This window comes from Alligator mississippiensis, chromosome 4 (assembly GCF_030867095.1).
Source record: "Alligator mississippiensis isolate rAllMis1 chromosome 4, rAllMis1, whole genome shotgun sequence".
In the NCBI taxonomy this organism is placed as follows: Eukaryota; Metazoa; Chordata; order Crocodylia; family Alligatoridae; genus Alligator; species Alligator mississippiensis.
This window is the reverse complement of record NC_081827.1, coordinates 84,615,919-84,638,322: the sequence shown is the minus strand read 5'-3', so window position 1 is coordinate 84,638,322 and position 22,404 is coordinate 84,615,919. Positions and strand designations below refer to the sequence as shown.

Genomic DNA, 22,404 nt, shown 5'->3' with positions numbered 1-22,404 from the left:
TCATTTGGATCATAGCTACATGATGCTCAGATACCAAAGGAACCATGACCCTAAATTTCTGAAATACAGGTCAGCAAATCCTCCTATGCCTATATATATATAGGCACCTTCCCACTATTCAAATAGGTCACAGTAAATACATATAATCCATTTGAATAGTGTGAAGGTGTAATAAAAGATGAGTTTTGTAGACTGCCTGTTCTTTGTTCCCTGTAAATGCTTTGGAAGCAATGCAGCCAAAGGCAAAGGAAACCAGGTTAACAAATGCCTCTGTAAGAGGCAGGGTTGGGTGGGACCTTATAGACTAACTCATTCATGAACTTGTATACGTGCAGCCTTCTTCATGAGGTGATGTGAATGGACTTCTCTTTAGAGTCTTTTCCTCTATTCAGCTTTCCTAATGTGTCTAGCAGTCTTAATCACCTTCCATACAGAAAAATCTATCCTTTCAATTTTTCCAATAATCAGTTATTTATTCTGCTTAACCAGCATTTCCCTTTAGTGTTGGTGGACCTTCAGAATCTTTGTAAATTTCAACCCATCTTAGGACCCAAACTTTGTAAAACCATACATTACAGTTAAACTGTATTTACACTGACACATGAAAGATGGAATAGGTTACAAAGGATCTTTGTGGCAACTATAAAGTAAAAACCAGTGGGTCAGAAAGGCCTTAAAGCTGATCACCAATCAAAAGTGAGAAGGCTCCTTTCTAAATTTAAGTTATGCATTTTAAAGGCTGCTTAACAATATATCATGTATACCCTTGATTAAGGCAGTATGTCTTAGCTACTTACTACCATAATTTGCTCTTTGCATGCATCACTTGCTCAGTAGTTTCACATGCTGTCAACACTGACTTCAAATTATTTATCTAACCTCAGTGATTTTTTTCCACTGCTTTCCCTTTTATTTTGATTATGTATCATTTTAATTGCAGCCTCCAGCTCCAGATATGAACTAAAACTAGGTAGGCACTAGGCAGCTATAAAAAAATTTCCTGTGTCTTAGTTTGCATTTTAGAAGGTGGAAGCTGTACGGGCCGGGAGCGATCCGGGGCCCTTTTGTGCACGCGGGCTGTGGCCAGCAGCCCGGGCACACGGGGTCAGAGAAAACCAGCGGCGAGCTAGAATTAGTCACGGACGCTTAGTGGTTGATTCAAGATTGTTTACTTACACCGAAGATGGTCGCGGTGTAGGCTGGACAGTTTCCAGGCACAGCTCCGCTTAAATCCTCGTTTGAGGACTACGACAAATTCGTTCTCTCCTACGGAGTTGTCAAAGCTCCGTGGATCCGTCTCTTTTGCGCGCAGGGAGGGATACGTCTAGGAATCAATCAGCGATGGGGAGAGGCCAGAGGCTGATCAGACCCCTGTTGCCTATTAAGAAATGCGTTGGGTCCGAAAGGATCCGCAGCGCTTAGAGATCTTCACACAGGGTGAAGACTCCTCCTCCTGGTGTTCTCTCTTTCTTTTTCTCTCTCCGACTTGGGTGGAAACCACCCAAGCTCTTTATACGGCTAGCAAGCCAATCACTAGCCGCCACGTGTGCATAATTTAATACAAGCCAATAATGGGGCTCGAATTCTAATACAAATGGCGGGAACTCTTTGCAACGAGCATTTCTCAGATGCAAAGAAGAAATGCACACTGCAAAGAAAGCTGCAAATTTGGTGGGAAAATAATTTAGCAGTGCCAAAGCACACACAAAATAAAAATCACAACTTTGGGTTGTGACAGAAGCTAGGTCTATACTCCATAGAAGTTTCACATCCTTCCCTTGATTAAGTAACTGGGAGGTCAGATTTTGGCTTCAGCATGAACACAACTCCTGCTGAGGTCAAAATGCTTGTGCATTTCAAAGGACAGGAGTTGGGACCTCCTGCATAAACCTTAAAAACAAACATTGCTACAAGAAATGATAACTACAAAGTAGCATACAGCCAGACTTAAAAAAGGCCTGGTCATATTGAAGTCAATAAGTTTCCCACAGGAATTTGAAGGGAGGGAAGTCTGGCCTATTGTGATGGTTTTGTTAAACTAACTTCTCTTGAGTAGCCCCAGTATCCTTAACCAGCCATCTGCCAGCCTGGATCTCTGGGCAGAGTGCCAACCTACCACAGCGTTAGGTCTTGCAGAAATTAAATAATAATACAAGTCTATAGAAGTACTATAGATCTGTTTCTCTTATGAATTACTTTCAGTTTATAAAATAAAACCTTGCAAGATATTATGGACTGAATATCCAATAAATGAGGGATGGAGAGAATAGAAACTTTTGTTGAAGTATACTTTACCAATGACCAAAAAAACTCACATTAATGATAGAATTAATAGGCATAGATTTCAAAGCTCTGAAAAGTACTTTTATGCAATGGTAACAAATTTCCCTGTAAAATACTCGCATGAAGAATACATCCAACAAACAAAACACTTTGAAGGTGTATCTTGCAGTGTTTTTCTTTGCTAGCAGGGATACTGAGAGCTGCCATATTATGCAAGTGGTACATAAATGTGATTTTGTTGATAATGATACCCTGAAGATATTTGGTTCATAAATCTGTGTTCACTAACTAAATTGCTTTTAATTACAGAGGATACACTTGGCTACACTAGCAGCTCTAGCCTGCAAGGGATAAGCATAGCATTGCCATCATTGTTTTCTCTTCTTATTGGCCTTGCTTTGGGAGCAGTATGCTGGAAGGTGAGAAATACCAGTATTCATATAGAGGCACTATTTAAATTACTCTTGTAGGAATTCCTGGTTTTCATAACTAGAATCATCTCATCATGATGTGAAATATGTACTGTTCAAATTTGTATTTCTCTGTTCAAACTTTCTTTGTTCTTCTAATATCCCCACCCCACCAATTTTATCCTAGCCCCTCCCCACACCAATTTTAAAATATCGTATGTGGTAGTAAACTAACAAAATACCATTGGACCAAAAATTAAGGAACCGTGAGCCAAGGTGTCCCATTATGACCTTATGTGCTAGTCCTTTAACTTCCATTTATCATGAATTTATCATGGAATATTATCTCTCTCTCTCTCTCTCTCTCACACACACACACACACACACACACACACACATATATATAGGCCATGATAATAAGTAGCAGTCTATATATACACATGCACACACACTAATATATAAAAATGTTATATGTGTATATATTTTATGCATGTATATACACCCATACTAAAATGTACATACCTGTAATAGCTAAGCTGTATCACACATGCATTCTAACATGCATTCAAGCAGTCACTTGACATAAGAAGTGCATAAGAATCTTACTGCAGACAAAATTTGGCTTATACTGTAAAAAGTCTCAATTGGTATTGAAAAATATAACTGAATATTTATAATTGTTAATACAACTATAAAGTAACATCTGTATTTAATGTACTTTGCTCCTAGAAAACACATCCCAAATCTAAACCAGAAAGTGAAGAAACTGAACGGGGTAGTGACTGTCGAGAAGAAAATGAGATAAGGTATTTTGCTCCACTTCAATCCTCACATATAACTTATCTTTAAATAATCAAATATTATTTTGAAAGAAATGTTAAGAACTGGCAATCTCAGATAGATGTGCTTAGAGCCAAAAGAAAAAAAAAGAGAAAAGAAAAAGTAATGTCAAGATTCTTTGTCATAAAAGAACCTTAGGAAGAATTTGTGCCCAAAGCATGTTCCTTAAAGCGTGCTCCTATTTTAATTTTAAATGTTACGTTTTTTCTGTATACAAAAATTCCATTAAAGGGACATTACTGTTGCAAAATTAAGCACTCAGAAGCCAGAAAGTTCTGTGCCTGCATGTGATATTAAGGGAGGGAATTCTGCTACAGAATTCAGAGTACATTGAATGGCAAAGTCCACCACCTTTTTTTCCCAGCTTTCACTGAAATTACTGTTGAGAGCATGGGAAGGAGCTACAGACTACTTCTTCCTCAACAAATTAGAAATGAAGACTGAGGAAGACTGGCTGGGATCACATTCCTTCAGGTTATCAGAACTGTCTATCATCGCTTCTGTTTTTCAGTACTGGAGTAGAGAACTAACTTCCTTTTCTTCCATCAGTAATTTTCTCATGTTACAGTGGTTGATAGAGAAATTATACCATTTCTACCCTATCCCTCATAATAGGTCCCTTGTAGGACTCTCAGATTCTTGTCCAACTGCAGCTGTAAAAGGACTAACCAGGTACTGCAGCATGAGGAAAGAGAAAGGTGTGGTGTGGTGGCCTCTCTCTTTTTGGGGGTTTTGATACCAATGTTAGCTGTAAGGGAAGGCTAGATGCAGCTGACTTCCTTCTTTCTGTACTCACTGCTTCAAGGTGAAATGTGCTAAATCAGAAGAAATGGTCACAGGTAAAAGGTAACACTACTGAAGCACTCTGCATTGAAGGCAGTGCATGGTATGGAGCCAATCCCAAATATGATTAGACCTATATGGGGATCAACAAATAGAAGGGGATTTTTTTCATTTACTGTCCTGCATAGACCTGGATTAATATTGAGCAGAAACCAACTCTCCTTAACAGTGCTTGTAATATGTTTAATATGTTTTCATTGAATATGTTTAATAAAACTTTTCTATAAATAAGAATTTTTTGTCACTCTCACTATAGGATGGGGACCATATAAGTACCTAGAATTTGTTTGACTAGCAGTAACATCCACAGTTAGTAAATGTATTATAAATACTCAGATAAGTATGTTCAAAATGCCATCTTGAACCTTTTTGCTTTCTCTAAGGTCTTTTTTTTTAAGTTTAATCCATTTGGCAAGAAGAAAAAATCTACATGTTTCAAGTACTTACATATCACTAATAATACATATTTTAAGATATTCAGAGTAGCCTTTGGAAATTGCATAAGCAAAAATTTAAGGGAAATTAAAAAAAACATTTAAGTAAGTAACAGGAATATCCAGTGTTATAATAACTAATTTTTAAAAGTTTTGGAAGGTATATTTTACCTTCTACTTGAGGCTTACTTCTATACTTAACTATAAGAGATTAGGATAAAAACTATTCCGGGAGTCAGAATTTCTAAAATATGCCCATTATAGGCTTTTTACACCTTTTTCTGAAACATCTGGTGCTGGCCATTGCTCTAAAATCTATTGGACTAGTTAGTGTTCCAACATCCAATTCCTAAATTCCTAATTTTAATAACTTGTGAAACCTTATACTGAAAATTTTAGTATATTTAACCAGTTTCAAATAGCTAACAACTTTGTAAATGTCAGCCTATTCATGCAGCATTCATTGAAAGAAGAAAGACATTATATTCATCAAATATAACTGTTACTACAAATAACTTTCCCAGCATCTGTACTGTGACTCTTGAAATTGGGCTTCTACCCGGAGGCAGTTCAAAATCTTGTTTCAGGGAACAAAAGATATGATACCATTTAGTTAAATGCAAGAGGCTACCTTTTGAGGAGGTAAAATAGGATGTTTTCCCTATCAAAAGTCTTATTAAAAATGTAAAATATTACCTCTTCTTTCCCTTCTCCCACTAAGAAAGTGTAATATTGTACTATAACTAAACATAACAGCAAATATGTCTTAGGGGTGTTTCACTATTACTCTCAAACATCCCAGTGAGGCTTGTAAATATGGGGGGGGGGGGGATAGGGGAGGGGTGACTAATATATGAGGCCTTTCTTTCACTGCTGCCATGCCCTGGAAATTTTATCATTATGGAAATGTTTATTTTTTTGTCTTCCAGTATGTTGCAGCAAAAAGAAAAAGAGCTTTTACAAGTGTAGCCATTGCTTCTTTTTCTCCAACACTGTTACTGTTTCATGTACTGGTAAGTTCTTTTACAGGATGATTAAGATTTCAATTGTAGCCTTCATAACTTTTGCCTAATGGAATTGATAGTGACTATAAAGGTAGAGTAGGGATAAACTTAACAGGTATATACTGGGGCTAGGGACAGACATTCAAAAAGCCTGAGCCTGAATTAATTCAATCTTTGCAGGTTAGTTTAACCTGATTAGGCTAAATCACTTCATAACTGTACAGACATCCCAGAAATGCAGGCACATGCCTGCAGTGGTTCAGGCTAGAAGCCGGGGGGTCGGGGGTGATGCTAGAGCAGCCCTTCCTTCCCTTGTACAGGGCTGAACTGAGGGAGGTGTTGCCAGGGCCTGGCAGGACACGGTGATTAGGGAACTCCCTCACCCCCTTGATAACAGAGCATTTATCAGCTCTTTTATCAGCATTTAACATCCCATCAGAAAACAAAGCCTCACTCAGTACAAGCTCTTCTTAAACAGCCTTTTCCAAAGGAAGAAATGCAGAGACATTACCATCTGAGCTGTTGATTACCTCCAAAAAGCCCTAAGTGGACACTGTTCTGTCTGCCTTACACAGCATTAGCTAGCATGCCACATGCTGGCTACAGTCTGTGCTGTGGGAGAGAGCAGGAAGGGGTCTCTGCTTAAGCAGCGAGTGGTGAGAGGGGAATGAGAGGGGGGCACAGAGAAGCCAGCAGTCCCTGCTGTGCCTGCAAGTCTCTGCCAGAGCTCCAGCCAGGGAGCAAAGGGGAGGGGCCAGCCCTGCTGTGGAGCAGAGAGCTCCGCCCAACCCAGAGAGCATGGCAGGATGCTGGGGATGTCTGGTTTAACTTAAACCAGCAAAAGATCTGGGACAGATGTTGCAAAAACCAGTTTGAGCCAAATCAGTTAAGTCTAATAGTACTCAACCAGATTTATCTTAAACCAGTTTCAGCCATTTTCAAACTGGATGGCTGTTCTATTACAGGTTTAAACCAGTTTCTGATCATTTAAACTGGTTTATGTGTAATGCCTGTCCCTAGCATAACTGATTAATCTGTTCCACTTTTAATGTTCCATCTGTCTGCTCTGTTCCTCAGTAAATTGAAACTAAACTGTGGTAATTTAATGGGTGTTTCATTCTGGTATAAGCTTTACTTACTTCAGAATAGGAGCAGACACACAAAACAGTTCCTATAACCAATGCACTCATGAACAGTAAGTCTCACCTGCTTTTAAAATCAGCAAAATTATTTCATATATCCCATTCTTAATCACTTAGCTCACATATAAGGTGTTATTATTGACTATATAGTTAACCTTAAATTAGTCAATTGACATACAGCTTAAATGTTACAGCCTGAACATAACAGATTAATGGTCAAAAGGCAATGAGTAAGGGAAAATTTTCCATGGGAGAGGAAAAAATATCTCTGATTCAAGATATAGGAGAACTACTGTTAAAATATTAAATTGTACTTCTGATTTTTACCAGGAACAAAAATTGTAGACTTTTACCCTCCAAGAGACCTTATAGGTCACAAACTAACATTTTTCTTTTCACACCTTTTATTCGTTGTGTATATACAGCCTCTGGGGGAAAACATAGGTTACACAGGTTTAATGGCACCAATCTGCAGAAGATCTTTCAAGACAGTAGGAATTAAAATGTGTTTAGTGAACCTCAGTAAGATAAAAGTGATGCTAAATCCAAGAGAAAAGAGATGTGGGTAAACCTTCTATTAGATATATGTATGCAGCATTAGCCAACATGGTCTGCAACTTTCTTGGTGCATTCACCTCTTGTCCCTAGACATTTAAATGATTCTGTAGTCTATTGTCATTCTTCATTTCACATGAGCCTGGCAGAGAAGTGTGGTCCTCTCTGACATAGAACGTTTTACAGTGCTATCATTAACTTGAAATGTGTCTGGAAAATTCAACTGATGCTGAATATTCTTTACCTCTTAATGAGTTGGACCATTTTGAGACTATAAATAGGTGATTCATGTTTTATAGTTCATACTTTTGTATTCACTTCCAGATGCAGGTCAAAGTGTAGATTCTGATTCATTTAGCCATAATCAGTCCAGGATTCAGAGATCAATTCTTTCCACATGTCCATTATCTTTTAACAAAGAAGGCAACTGTGTGCTAAACATTAGATCAGCAAACATTTATGAGTAATGTTTGTAACTTTTTGAAAGATTATTGCTCAACTACTCTGTCCCCAAAGACAAGAGTGTAGCAATCCTGAAAACACATGTGGGTGAGTAGTTCCACTGATTACAACAGGACACTTTATAGGAATGCTTACAAGAATGGGGCATGCCATTCCTGATATTGCAAAGCCTAATGAATTGCACATGAAAGTGAAACCAGGTCTCTTAAAATATTTTGCAGAGTGCTTTGGGATAATAGTGTATTCTCAAAAGGAGATGTGTACTCTATTTTTATATGATTCACTTGCTAGCAAGTAGTAATGAGAGAAATAAAACCTGCAAAAATCACAATTTCCTTTTTTCTAGGCAGATAACAGTTCCATGTTTGCTTCATAAATGAAGCAGCTTTAAGCACATTCATATTCCTTCTGGAGTGACAGACTGAGTCTGCATCTGTTGTTGCTGCCCATAACTCCACACTCATGATACAGAAATAAGGACAGTGTGTGTGATTGTTACTGTGAAACCAACACTGAAATAAACAACGTTGAGAAGAGAGTGTGCACTGAGCAGGACTTTATTTTATGCAAATAACTACCTTGTGTGGCATTTTTGGACTTTAATTGTATTAGTTACAGCTGAGTCTGGCAAACAAAGTAAATACTCTGAAAAGTGATCTTTGAAATGCCTCCAGATACGTGTAATCAATGAATGTCAGGGGGAAGAAGGTATTCCTAATTCACAGTCTGTGTCCTCTTATTTTACCCTGGTGTCTTCACATGGAGTTCCTGAAACTGACAGGGAATGCAGAAATGGATGCAAACAACATATCTTCAATACTGCTTGTAAAACTTGCAAGTAAGATGGTGCAAAGGACCATTTTTCATCTATAACGGACCTGGGTTTGTATCATGTCTAAAATGAGATGTGGTCTCTCTGGCACTATGTGAATGTAAGCCCACTACAAAAAGCCTCCACAGTATTTAGCAGGGCTGGTGGTCTCTGTTCAGAGAAGCAAATACTGGAGCAAGAGCAGGTGAGGGTAACAGTTTTGACATTTGGCATAAGTACTGGATATGTGACAACTCCAGTTAGGCTTTCAGTCATGCAAAGAGGACAAAAAGCAAAGAGTCTGAATTGCGTTCAGTGTCTGGCATAAAAACAAACTATTGAAACCTATTCTGAATGTTGATGATCCATGCCACCAATATGTTGACTTTTATATAAAATTTCAGAAGTCTGGAAGATACCGAGGGTGAGCTTAGCTTTTACTGTATGTCAGCTGTAATACGTATTTGCATTGTATTTTAACTGAATAATAAGCTTTTATAATCTGGCATTCTCCATTCTTTTAAGGTTAATTCTATTTAAACAGAAAGATGAAGGCTTTATTTCCAATTGTCTTTGGTTTCTATTGATGTTGTTGAATATATGTATTACAGATACAAGACTGATAATAAACTAACATTTGTCAGGCATGCATTTTCAAGTTGGCACTAAAAATATTATACTAGCACTTGCAAAGTATGCTTTGTGCATCCTTTTTGTACAGGCTGCTTCTGGATAGTGGACAGTAAATATTTATCTGTATAAAGGATTTCTACTGCAGAAAATAGATGTGGATCAACCCAAATGACAAACTACTTAAAAGCTGACCACTAAACTAGTAACAGTTTAATTAAAACTGACTAAAAGAAAAGCTCTTGCTTTAGCAAACATTATTTTAATTTTGTACAAAATTAGCTAACTTCTCTAAATATTTTTATTTAAATCGTCAAAGAGCAATTGAGATGCTTTTGTTATTATCTAAATTTGCTATCAATGATATGTCAAAGGAATATGCTTTATATACTGATCTGAGTGCTACATTACAAAAAGTATTATGGCTAATTATGAAGCTCAGGGCTGTCCAAATTCTGGGTGGTGGGGGGGAGGGGGCAGGCCCAGGGCCCTGAGCCAAATAGTACATGGGTCACACACCATAGGGGGCAGCTAACAGCAGTTAATTTTTCCAACAGCAGTTTAGTATAATATGATTATTAAACAAGCCTATATTAATTAGTCCCCCAGACTCTGCATTGCAAACCTACTTTAAGAATTACTTTTAGAAGTTCAGCATGACCTCATGTTTTGGATTTGCACCTTATTTATTGAGAATTCCTGAATACAGGTTCTGACAAAGAGGGAAAACCCAACAATAAGAAATTACTACAATTATTTCTGAGCACTTTACTAAAATGTTAAATATTTCACATCACCAAAATCTACTATATTTAAAAGGAAACTATGCACTTAAAATCTTATAGCAATTTCCTAAGCTCCCATCATTTAATGATACTCCAATATTTATTTTCTGCTCATAGAGATGCTAATTTTCCTAAGTAATTATCTTTTAAGACAATTAAATGAATACTAATATAACACTAAACTTTTAGAGAAATACATGGTGATGTTTCTCAAATTAGGCTTCGATGTCCTAATTACAGTTTTGTGCAAAGTTTAAAATATATCTTGTACTCTGGATAACAAAGGGTAATGTACCAGGTGTAAACCAAAACACAGTTAATCCAGAAACACGTTACTGCAAAATGTTCCAAAAGCAACAGTCCATAAGCTTAATTATATTACAGTGTTTATACTAATGCCACATACATTCATCTTTGCCACAGAACAAGGCAAATTTAAGGCTGAATAATGGGAGAACCCCCACGTACAACCCTTTTGAACTCACAAATGTTACGTAACCACCACTGTTCTCATTTTGAATGTAAATAGCATCCATTAGCAGAAAGTGAAATAGTATCACATGTACTCTGAGCTGTATAATCATTTTGACAGCTCCTGGTTCTTCTACACTCCCTTTCACCCTCTCCTGTCACTTCAGAGATTTGAACTAAGTGTTTGCGCCTTTTTAAAGTGAGGGTCACAAAGTTGAAATACACCTTTAGGTAGCTCAAAATACAGTAGTTTTTTTTAGTGTTTGGAAAACTAACAATTAAGATTTCTGCAACTTGCTTCTACAACCTGCCTGATTTTGCTAGTTGGTGAGTAAAACCTCAGACAGAATGTCATTCATCTGCTGATTTGAGAGACAGCTGAAATCAATGGTAATAATAATGGAGTACATCACTATTCTATAGGAGTAAAGAGTCAACTGTTTCTTCTCCTATAACTACTTTTTCTTTCCAGGTTTGTAAGCTGTTGTACAATTCCTGAATAAAAATCATTTATTAAATCTTCCATTTCAGGTAGGGGCAACCCATGCATTGACATGATTAGAAAATGTATGTCTTTTTATTAAAATGAGGGAGAAAGAAGGAAGTGTTCTGCTATATTAAGGTCAACCCAACTTAGTTATCAGATCTCTGTGGATTTTGTGAGGAACTAACATTTTTAAGCTTCCTTTGGAGTAGTTGAACTTTGCATGCTATTAATAGCAGGCTTGTGAGAATAAAAAAGCAGCTAACAGTATGCAGCAACATTTAATGTGCTATTTTAGATGTGTGTTTACTTGAATAAATTAATGGTACTTATTTCATCACAAGGTAATTTTATAAGCAAGCTTATAAAAATTAATGTGCAGTACTATGGAACATAAGTAGAAAGTCTTATACTTGCATGTTTTCTAGATTCTGACACTTACCAGCCGTGTCTTTTCTGTTGCTATCTCTTGGTAATATGGTGAAACTGTTCAGAACACATTACACCACTGTTGAATTGAAAAGCTAACGGTTTATAACTTTAGCTGTTTTGAGTTATATTTGTATTTAAGAATTATTCAACAGTTTTTCCAAATCAGAACTTTGATTCAAATATATATTAAGAACAGGTATATGCTATGGCGGCATGTTGCTATTATATTATCAAACTTATGGAACGCAGAATCTTCAGACTCTTTAGAGACAGAGGCACAAACATTTGCTGGTGCATCATGGGTGAGTTTGTATATTTCAATAAAAAATGTCAGCACAATCTTGCATAGTTACGTTCTGACTGAAGGTTAATCAACAAAGTTTATAAAATGTGATGTGTTTGTATATATGTGTCCTCTTAAAAATAGATGTATGCTTTGATCCTTTTTTATACTGGTTTGAATTTGGAATTACATTAAATATATATACTTTATTGTTCTAAATAAAGATTTTATGCACTGCCATGTAATGAGCATGTTGTTTTTGACTCAGTCATGGTGATGATCTTTCATAATAATTGCACCTTCTTAAACGGGATGTATGGGTATCCTAGATATCTTTGGATTGATACTCTTTAGAGTATTGCAGATGTTTGAAAGCTGCAATTCTAAGAAGTCAAGGTATGTCATATGTATTAATATGCAGTACTTCCAGTACTAATATATTTTACTCCACATATTCACAATTTGAGTCAACCTGGGATTTTGGTTTCTATTGCTGCTAAAATAATCAAAATAATCATTGAATAGATAGCATTGCCAGCTCTCAGCAATTACTCACAAGTAACAGGATTTTGGCTGGGCTTAGAGCCAATTTTGTAATGATGCAAGAAACTCCCTTTTGTGAATGTTAATCCTACACAATGGAAACCCTCCTATGGTATTTCAGGACCTAACCCATGACCTTGGTTCTTTTCAAGCTGGTAATGCGGTTTAAATCTATTTCAGAAACAGGTCATCTATCCTCTTAGGTTTGAAATGTCTTGAAGAACTGAAAACTTATATTTTACATAAATTGTAGGTCTCCAAAGAGATGTAAAGTCGTGTTATGTTAAAAATAAATGAGAACAAAATTGCTAGATTCTCCCAATCTCCCCCAGGAAAAAAATTTTCTGCAGATACAAATACCATTGGGATAGCAACCAGTCTAGAAGAAAAATAATACTTAGTATAGATTAACAGTATAGATTAACAGTTTATCTCTGTTAACTTCAATGAAATTACACTGACAAAAATCAGCTGAAAATTTAACCTGATAACTCCTATAGAAGCATTTTCCATATGCATTATTAAATGTATATTTTTACAGAAATTTCCTGAGTGGAAAAACATTAGAACTTTTATTTATAAGGCAGTTCAGGATTTCACTTTACATTAAAACTTGCAGATATAGTTTCTTACCTCTATCATGTAACTATTAGAATTAGACATTCTTCCAAATTTCAAAACTCTTTTAGAAGAGATGAATTTTTTTCTATAATTACATTGAGTCATGTGCTAACACAATCAAGTTTCAGGCTGTTGTATACATAAAAGAATCTATATGTTGTTAGTAGAAAACAAAGCCAATGTAAGACAGAAGTCAGAAATTTGAAGAGCCCGGTCATGGAAGAATTTCAGTCCTCTATTCCACCCACCAGGCCCTTGACAAAATTATTTCAGCACAATGCAAGACTGACCTTGTAAGCAATTACTGTTCCCCTGACTTGTGGCCCTTTCTGCAAAATCCCACGATAAGTGAGCCGGAACTAAAAATATGGATTTGACTTTTTCCAGATGGACATGCAACTTGGGCTTCAGGCCAAACATAAATACAAGGACAATTTTCTTTCTTTTTTGGAAAATTAGACATTTTCTTGAGCTTACAGAAAAATGTGCCATGGAGATCACAGAAGCCTCTTTGTTTGTCACCCTTCTGCCATGCAGAATAATAGTATAATAGTAAAATCTGCCCAATTAGAATAAAACAACTACAAAGCCGAATGTATAGCTTTTGTCCATTTTCATAAGTGTCATAAATGGCAGTGTCGTGTCAGACATTTCACCCAGTCATCTTTTACAGTGTGATTGATGATTATTGGAACTTGCTGTTTTTGGGACTTGTTATTTATTCTGCCATGTCCTTAAAGTTAAACATTTTAGACCTTCCTTTCATTAGACAATGCTGTCATCATTAGGAAGACAGATAACGACCTTTACTTTTGAAGATGGCAAAATAGAGAGGTTTTCCTAAGCCAATTAAGAACCTCAGCTAAGAGATAGAAGCAGCATCTAAATGTCTTGAATCAATCCTGATAAACATTGCAGTAAACTTTCTTACATAAATCACTATACTAAAGCTTGGCTAAAGAGTATCTCAGGAAAGTGTTCATGCTGGAAACATGTGAAGTTAGATTACTATTGTTTCTTATAGCCCCACAAGAGGTCAATGCCTGGTGTTTTAAAATTTGTTTTCTAGATTTAGTTAGGAATATTGTAACTTAAGCATTGGACAAGTGATTGTACAAATTAACAGCATAAGTACAACATGTGTTTGTTAAATTATTAAACTTTTTAAAAAAGATCACTGCTATCTGCCAATGCATAAAGCCAAGATACTAATGTAGCTAGTAAAGAAAGAGAGAAAGGAGGTTGCATTTTGGTTTAGCAAGATGAAAAGAAAGACACCCTAAACCTAGAGCAAATCCCTTTAAGAACCTCTGTGGTAGAGTTTCTGCCTAAAGTTCCATACCATAGCATCATTTCCTGAACTAGATGATTTTTGTCAACTGACTTTCCATTAACTATTGCATGGGCCATGCCATCTCACTTTTATTTCTAGAGAAACTACAGCAATTACTTAGAAAATATTAGAAAAGTACTAGTGTTAATGCAGCTGTCTAGAGCAAAATATTTTGGCTCATTTGAGGATTTTTGAAGAGTCAATGACAGCATCTGCCTTATTACTTCTTCCCATCTCCACACCCTACCTATTTTCAAATGCTTTTTTGCTACATAGTTCTTTCTTTCCCCACTACACTTTTGGCCTTTTCACCTGTTGATCTATACACATTTATGTGGCCACTAGTACTAGGGGGCTCAGGCCTATTTTAGCAGTTCTAGTACCCTCTCCAACATAACAGCAACTCTTAGTAGAGGCAACAAAATGTACTCATCCTGTCTTGAGCTGCTAGGTTATAATAGCTTCCAAAGTCCTCTTTGCAATAAGACATTGAGATCTAGTAATGTCAATTGGAAATGAGAAGTGTCTATATTGCCAGCTATTTTGTTGCAGTTTAGCAGTAGTACTCTACAGGCTGCAACTCACAATTTTAGAATATAATCAGTATAAAATTCAGAGGAAGCTCACTCTACAGTATATGAACCAGATGGACACTGCACTGTTTACACAGATTGAACTATGCATTCAGCTAGGATCCATACCCTGGGTGTGTCTACACATGCAGGTATGTGCACTTGCACCAGCTCATATAGCATCACAAATTTGTGCCGGAGATTTATGCCTCGGCACACGTGCCTGAATGTGCACTTTGGTGTGGGACAAATTGCCTGCCCAGCTCCCACTGGATCTTCAGCCAGGGGGAGCTAGAGGCTGGGAGCACCTTGCCCTCAGGAGCTTCTGAGGCCTGGTAACTTGGTATCTGGGAACACTAGCCCCTTGTGCCAGCTGGACTGCTGAAGCAGCCCTAACCTAGAGTGGCCCCTGCACTCTCTGCTCATTGTAGCAGTCTGGCAATGGGGGATGCTGCCTGGTTGCGATCTGCTGCCACCGGTGATAGCATCCACCCTCTTGGTCTTGTGGCCCCATGGATGCACACCTGCCAGACCTGGACAGGGACTGCACTACCACCTAGGCTGTGGTATGAGCACTGCAGCAGAGTCTCCTGCACCTCTGGGCCAGCTGCCAGTGGGCCATGGCTGCACAATTGGTCTTTGAGCAGCACTGCCGTCATGTCATCTGTCATCTGGGCAGCTATTACCCAGAAGATGTGACCATTGTGGTGGTCCACTTTGAACTGTAAAAGCGTGTCCTCATGACTCCAAATGGCCAGGAGGTCAACCACCTCATCTGCCCTCCAGTGTTGCTCCTGGACAAGCTTCTCTGCCCAGGTCTCACCACTTGCCTCACCAACAGAGATCCTGGTGTTCCATATTTAAAGATTGTGAATTCCCTGATAAGAAAATATTTTTCAAATATATAGGGAGGATGAAGAAGGCACCGGAAAATGTGGGGCCTCTGCAAGATATGCTGGGCAATCTGGTGGTTGCGACAGAGGAGAAGGCAGACCTCTTTAACAAATTCTTCACCTCCGTTTTCTTGTGCAGGGACCAGGACTCCCTCACCGTAATTCAAGACGGACTTGAGGGGAACGCCTCAAGACCTAAGGTTGAGGAGGACCGGGTTAGAGTGCTTCTGGAGGGGCTGAATGTGTTCAAATCAGCAGGTCCAGATGCTCTCCACCCCAGGGTGTTGAGGGAGCTAGCAGGGGTTATTGCTGGGCCCTTGGCATGGCTTTACAAGCGCTCGTGGTGCTCGGGCCAGGTGCCAGATGATTGGAAGATAGCCAATGTGGTCCCCATCTTTTAAAAAGGGAAGAGGGAGGACCCGGGAAAATATAGTCTTACCTCAATCCTGGGGAAACTCTTTGAGAAGATCATCAAGGAGCACATCTGTGATGGGCCAGCATCGGGGTTGATGCTCAAGGGAAACCAGCATGGTTTCATTAGGGGCAGGTCATGTCAGACCAACCTGATTGCTTTTTACAATCAGGTCACAAAAGCATTGGATGCAGGTGTCACCGTGGATGTAGTCTTTCTGGAATTCAGCAAGGCCTTTGACACTGTCAACCACCCCATCCTCATTACAAAACTAGGCAACTGTGGCATCGATGCCTACACAGTCAGATGGATTGCAAATTGGCTGAAGGGTCGTACTCAGAGGGTGGTGGTGGACGGGTCATATTCGACCTGGGGGGAAGTGGGCAGCAGAGTCCCCCAGGGCTCGGTCCTTGGGCCCGCACTGTTCAATTTCTTTATCTGCGATTTGGACGATGGGGTGAAAAGCACCCTGTTCAAATTTGCTGATGATACCAAAATTTGGGGTGAGGTGGGCACGTTAGTAGGGAGGGAAAGACTGCAGCAAGACCTGGATAGGTTGCAGGGGTGGGCTAACAAAAACAGGATGTGTTTCAATACTGACAAGTGCAGGGTGCTGCACTTGGGCAGTAGTAACCAGCAGCACACTTATAAGATGGGAAACTCCCTTCTTGAGAGCACGGAGGCAGAAAGGGATCTTGGAGTCATCATTGACTCCAAGATGAACATGGGCTGACAATGCGAGGTCACGGTCGGCAGGGCTAACCGGACCCTATCGTGCATCCACAGGTGCATCTCAAGTAGGTCCAAGGAGGTGATCCTCCCCCTCTACGCAACACTGGTCAGGCCACAGCTGGAGTACTGTGTCCAGTTCCAGGCACCCCACTTCAAGAGGGATGTGGACAACTTTGAGAGGGTCCAGAGGAGGGCCACCCACAAGATCTGGGGACAGCAGGGCAGACCCTACAATGAGAGGCTACGGGACCTGAATCTGTTCAGCCTTCACAAGAGAAGGCTGAGGGGGGACCTGGTGACTGTCTATAAACTCACTAGGGGGGACCTGAAGGGTTTGGGGGAGACCTTGTTTCCCCCAGCGCCCCCCCCCCCAGGATAACAAGGAATAACGGCCACAAGTTGTTGAGGGAGTAGGTTTAGATTAGACATCAGTAAGAACTACTTCACAGTTAGGGCGGCTAGGATCTGGAACCAACTTCCAAGGGAAGTGGTGCTGGCTCCTACCCTGGGGGTCTTTAAAAAGCGACTTGATGCCTACCTCACTGGGGTCAATTGAGCCCAGTTTTCCTCCTGCCCAGGCAGGGGGTCGGACTTGAAGATCTACAAGGTCCCTTCCGACCCTACTTCTATGTTTCTATGAAACCCAAATTCTCTCATTAAAATACCCAAAATCTATGTTCTTGCATGATTAAAATGAAACACGGCTATATATAGAGAGATGAGTTAGGCAATGTTTTATTGATAGATTTACAATTTTAAAGCAATTGGGAAATCTACCAGTGCCTCTATCATCATAATAAAATGAATTCTAAATACTGATACACTTCAGTGTTTGTTTTTGGTATTTTTATCATAGAAAAATCAGAGCTGCCCCTGCCCCCTTTGCTCACCAGGATGTAGGGCACTGAGCAGCACTGATATTCCAGTACCCTGCCCCTGCCCTTGCCCCTCACTTCTAACCCACAGCCCCCCACTCCCCCCCAATCCCTGAATGCCCTGCAGCCCCTGCCTGCCCCCACTAGCTACCTCCCGGCCTCAGCTCTGTCCCAGCACCAGGACATGAGTCCAGCTGCAGCTGTGCCATCCACTGCTTTGTGGCTCTGAGCAGTGCCAGCCCTTGTTGTTCTGCTCCCTGTGCCTGTGCTCAGGCCCCAACGATCCCCATGCCATTCCTGGGAAGCCCACCCCCTCTCCCCTGCAACAACAGCAGCAGCAGCAGCTGTCCTGGTGCTCATAACCCACTACTGACTGGCAGAACCGCCCTTCTCCCCGCCCCCCAGCAGCACAGCACAGTCCTGGACACCTGGAACCCAGAGCCACCTGTGTCACATGGCACTGCACTGGCCTGGCCCACTAGCATGAGCCCTCAGGCAGAACCGAACCATTCCTGCTGTCATCTGGGGTGATGGCACCACACTTGGGGGCCATGCACCCTTTGGCCTACATGGAAACAGGAACAAGCTTATCAAGCAAGCTTTATTTAAACCACCCCCGCCACCATTATGAAACAAGGGGTTGCTGATATACGAGATGCAGAGGCTTACTGGAATGCAATAATTAGCATACTCCAGCAGACTCGATTAATTGAGTCTGCTCCAATGCTCTATAATTACAGCACACTGGAGTGGCCTCCCCACATGCATACAGGCACCCCTCATCTATAAGTCATAGTAATTAAATTAGTTCAACTCAGGATGTTCAGATTTTTTCCATAGCTTGTAGAATTCTGCAGACTTATAGATCTGGGACTGAAGTTCAATAAACCAATTTAACCTAAATTAGTTAAGTCTGATATTTTGATCCAACCAAGTTTATCTTAAACCAGTTTGGGGCAATTTGAAAGCAGTTTATGTGCACCGCACTTCTGTTGTGTTACAGATTTGAGCTGGTTTCTGATCTCTTATTTAAGATATGTTGTAATGTGATGACATCTTTTTTACTTTTCATCAGCCAGTGTTCAAACAAGTTAACAGTAGATAGAAACTTCCATTCTTATTTTAAGACTTTTCTCTTTTTATAGCACGTTAAAGAAGGGAGAAAAAACAGCACTCTTTCTGTGCCCTTGATGGGCCTGTCTACTTTGGGACTTATTCCTAATGTGGAATAAGTGCCTGTGTGGACTCACTTATTCTGGGATAAGAGTACTCTCTTACCAATAAATTTAAGCTGTTTTGAATTTTAAGGTCAACTTGGAAGATACAGTATAAAGTTAGATCTGCCTCTCCCATAAAATAGTACAATATATTTCCACACATTCCAACAGTGCTTTCTAGCTCCAACAGCTTAACTAGATTTCTATGGTTGTTGCTCCATCAACCTGGAGGCCATTGGGCATTTGGTCACCATTGTGATGACATTAGTTGCGGATTTTCCTGTTTTGGATTTCCATGTAGCATGGTGGACCACGAGCAAGCTGTCATCACCCACCCCACCAACACTCTATTCTCAATACAAATTAGACAGTAACATTGCAGAGATACATTCCCTTTCCTCAAGAGCATTCAACTGGTTACCTAACCTTACACTGGATTTATATCTGTTTCTCCAAGTCATCCATATGAAAGAAGAAGAAGCAGCTAAAGCAGGTATCAAATTTATGCCCAACTCAGAATACATCATCATAGTTACTGTGCAGTACAGGCGTGCAGATGTAGACACGTGCTTATACCGTACAGTAATTTCAGTTGCTATGCAGTGAATGTGCACATATAGATGCACCCTCTCACAAACAGACCATGAGCATCAGAGTCATTATCATCCAACATCAACTTTGCTGGGCCAGCCATGTCATCCAAATATCCAATTCTAGACTCCCAAAGCAAGTTTTATTTTCCCAGCTCAATCAAGGCATATGCTCAAGAGGAGGGCAGAGAAAATACTTCAAAGATGTCCTCAAGGCCAACTTGAAAAATTATAGCATCAGCATCAACTCAAGGGTAACTATTATCCAGGACTGCCCCAAATACAGGAAGAATATGCTGCAAGGATCTCAGTACTTTGAAACATTAACATAACAACAAGAGATGGAAAAGAAGTAGGGGCAGAAACTGATTGCAGACTAAATCAAGAATCCAAAGCCACCCACCCCACACAGAAACATATGCTTGAGTTGCAAGAGAGTGGCCACATCTACTAGTATAAACAAGTACTAAATAAATGTGCAGTAACCCAGCACTGGTAAATCCTTTTTTGTGATGCTACTGGGCAATAGGCTAATACTACTGAGCAGTAGCGTCATGTCACCATTTTTGCCATGCAACGCTACTGCACAGTAGTATTGGGCTACCGTGCAGTCAGCTTCGTGTGTAGACGTGCCCAGTCTGTCAATCCCAGATTGGCTTTATCAGCCATCTTTTGACCCACAGATAAAGCGATCATGGAAGACAACCATCCTTGACTGTAAGGGACATATAGAATTGACTTTACTGTGTAGTAAAAAGGGAGCACGCACATGATGCAAAGCCCTGCCAGATAGCAAATCACTGTAATGTGTAATGTAGTCTGGTAATAAAGTCTGGTTCCTACACGTGCCTTGCCCAAAATGTGATATACCTGATCCAATGCAGCATGTGCCCTCTTGGCAGCTACGTGGGTGCAACTAAACAGCAGCTATGCCTCAGAATAAGCTCTCACAGAAAAAAATATCAAGGACAGAGATACACATACACCATTAGGACCACATTTCACAGAAAAACTGCTCCTTCTCTCACCTCTCTATCCTCATACTCAGCAAAAATCTGCCTAACACATTCGGAACAAAAATTCAGATGGCGCAACACTAAGGCTAGGGACAGAAGTTACACATAAACCTGTTTAACTGATCAGAAACTGGTTTAAACCTATAACAGAATCTCAGTGCACATAAACCAGTTTCAAAATGGCTGAAACTGGTTGAAGATAAACCTGGTTAAATGTAGTATCAGATTTAACTGATTTGGGTCAAACTGGCTTATGAAACTTCTGTCCCAGACCCCTTCCTGGTTCAAGTTAAATAGTCCCCCAGCATGCTTTTCAGCCCTGGGCTGGGTGGTGCTGTCTGCTTCAGACTGCTGCCCTCTGCTCCCTAGCTGGAACAGTGAAGGCTAGCTGATGGGGGGGGGGGGGTGAGGGACAAACCCAGCTGGGGATGCAGCCCAGTCGGGGGGGGGGGGAGGGGGAACTGCCCTCCCCCAGGCAAGCTATGGGTGGGGTCTGAGGCCAGGAAGAGGGGTTAAACAGCCCTTCCTGCACTCAAACTTACTGCTGGCTGCAACTGTGGACTACAAATCCCAGAGGCACCTAGAAGCAGGAAGAAAAAGTGATGAGCAACTCTGCAGAGTCCCACTACTGAAATTCTGGACTGCAAATCCCAGAGATCTTGCGGGCAGCAAGAAGAGGAAGTGAACACACAGCTAGAGAGCCATACTCTAGTGCCCCACAGTTTCTGGCCTGCACCACTGCAAGTATGAGGCTGAATTTTCTGAATCAAAGGTAAATGTCTGTTCACTTCTGTTTCAATTTAATCTGTGCAGTTTAGACTATCCTGCAAAGACTGAATTGATTCAGCCGTTATTTGACTGTCTGTACCTAGCCTAAGAACCAAGAATATAGCACTAATCTTGGGTTTATGGCACATTATAATCTACCTGACTCCTGAATTCTTTCCACACATGAAAGGTGAGAATGAATTTCCTCCTTTTTGATAGGGCTTGATCTCCCAGTAATTAGCTTATCTTCTTCCATTAAGTGTTTACTACTTGTGGCAATTTTTCTATCATCTCCACCCCCCACCCCCCAATCCTACAACTGTTTTTAACTATGCTGTGCTTAGCTTGTACTGGTCATACCTGATGAAAAATGTCATTTGAAATCTTGTCCAACTCTATCCCAGGTATGTAGTTGGCCCAGGTATGTAGTTGGCCTTGCCTCTTGCATAATAATTGAACAATCATGGCTACAACATCAGTCTTACACACTACTAGTAAAGTTACCACACCATGTGTTCTCTCTGCTTCATTCTGAATAGAGGTTTTTGCTCCATGAAAACTAGCTTCACCACCAGCTAATGGCCTGGGACTTCAAGAGCACCCTACTGAAGAGAATCAGATTAGGACAGCTGGTTATGTATTCACTCCTCACTACAGAGTGAATTTACTACAGGTTAAAATCTTAAGTAAATTATTTTACAGTGACCTTATTATATTATATGTCTGCATCCTGAGAAATCTCACAGCATCCCCCTTCCTGTATCTTCTTCATTTGACACTACAAAAGTCTGGGTTTAGTCTGTCTCCCATAATCCTTATTCTTATATGAAAAGTTTGGCAGATACAGGAGTTGGACAGACTCTGAGTATACTTGTATTGCAAGACTGGCCCTAATTAATCTAGATTAATACAAATGGCATATCCTATTGTAAAGTCTGATGTATGCTAAACCTGTGTCCACAT

At 40.0% G+C, this 22,404-nt stretch overlaps 1 protein-coding gene across 4 annotated transcripts in view; it reads left to right on the top strand.

The window, feature by feature from the left end:
* The window catches only part of KITLG (KIT ligand), a 96,441-nt gene extending 84,332 nt beyond the window's left edge, over window positions 1-12,109 (top strand). For 2 of the 4 annotated variants that reach the window (XM_019480916.2, XM_019480918.2), the window contains exons 7-10: window positions 2,593-2,702; window positions 3,423-3,499; window positions 5,740-5,823; window positions 8,320-12,109. In XM_019480916.2, coding sequence (XP_019336461.1) covers window positions 2,593-2,702; window positions 3,423-3,499; window positions 5,740-5,779 — 227 coding nt within the window. In that variant the 3' untranslated portion in view covers window positions 5,780-5,823; window positions 8,320-12,109. Of the gene's footprint in view, window positions 1-2,592; window positions 2,703-3,422; window positions 3,500-3,897; window positions 4,611-5,739; window positions 5,824-8,319 lie in introns of those variants that run through there. The other 2 variants (XM_059726151.1, XM_019480917.2) reach the window with 2 other exon arrangements.
* Window positions 12,110-22,404: the final 10,295 nt, after the last annotated feature.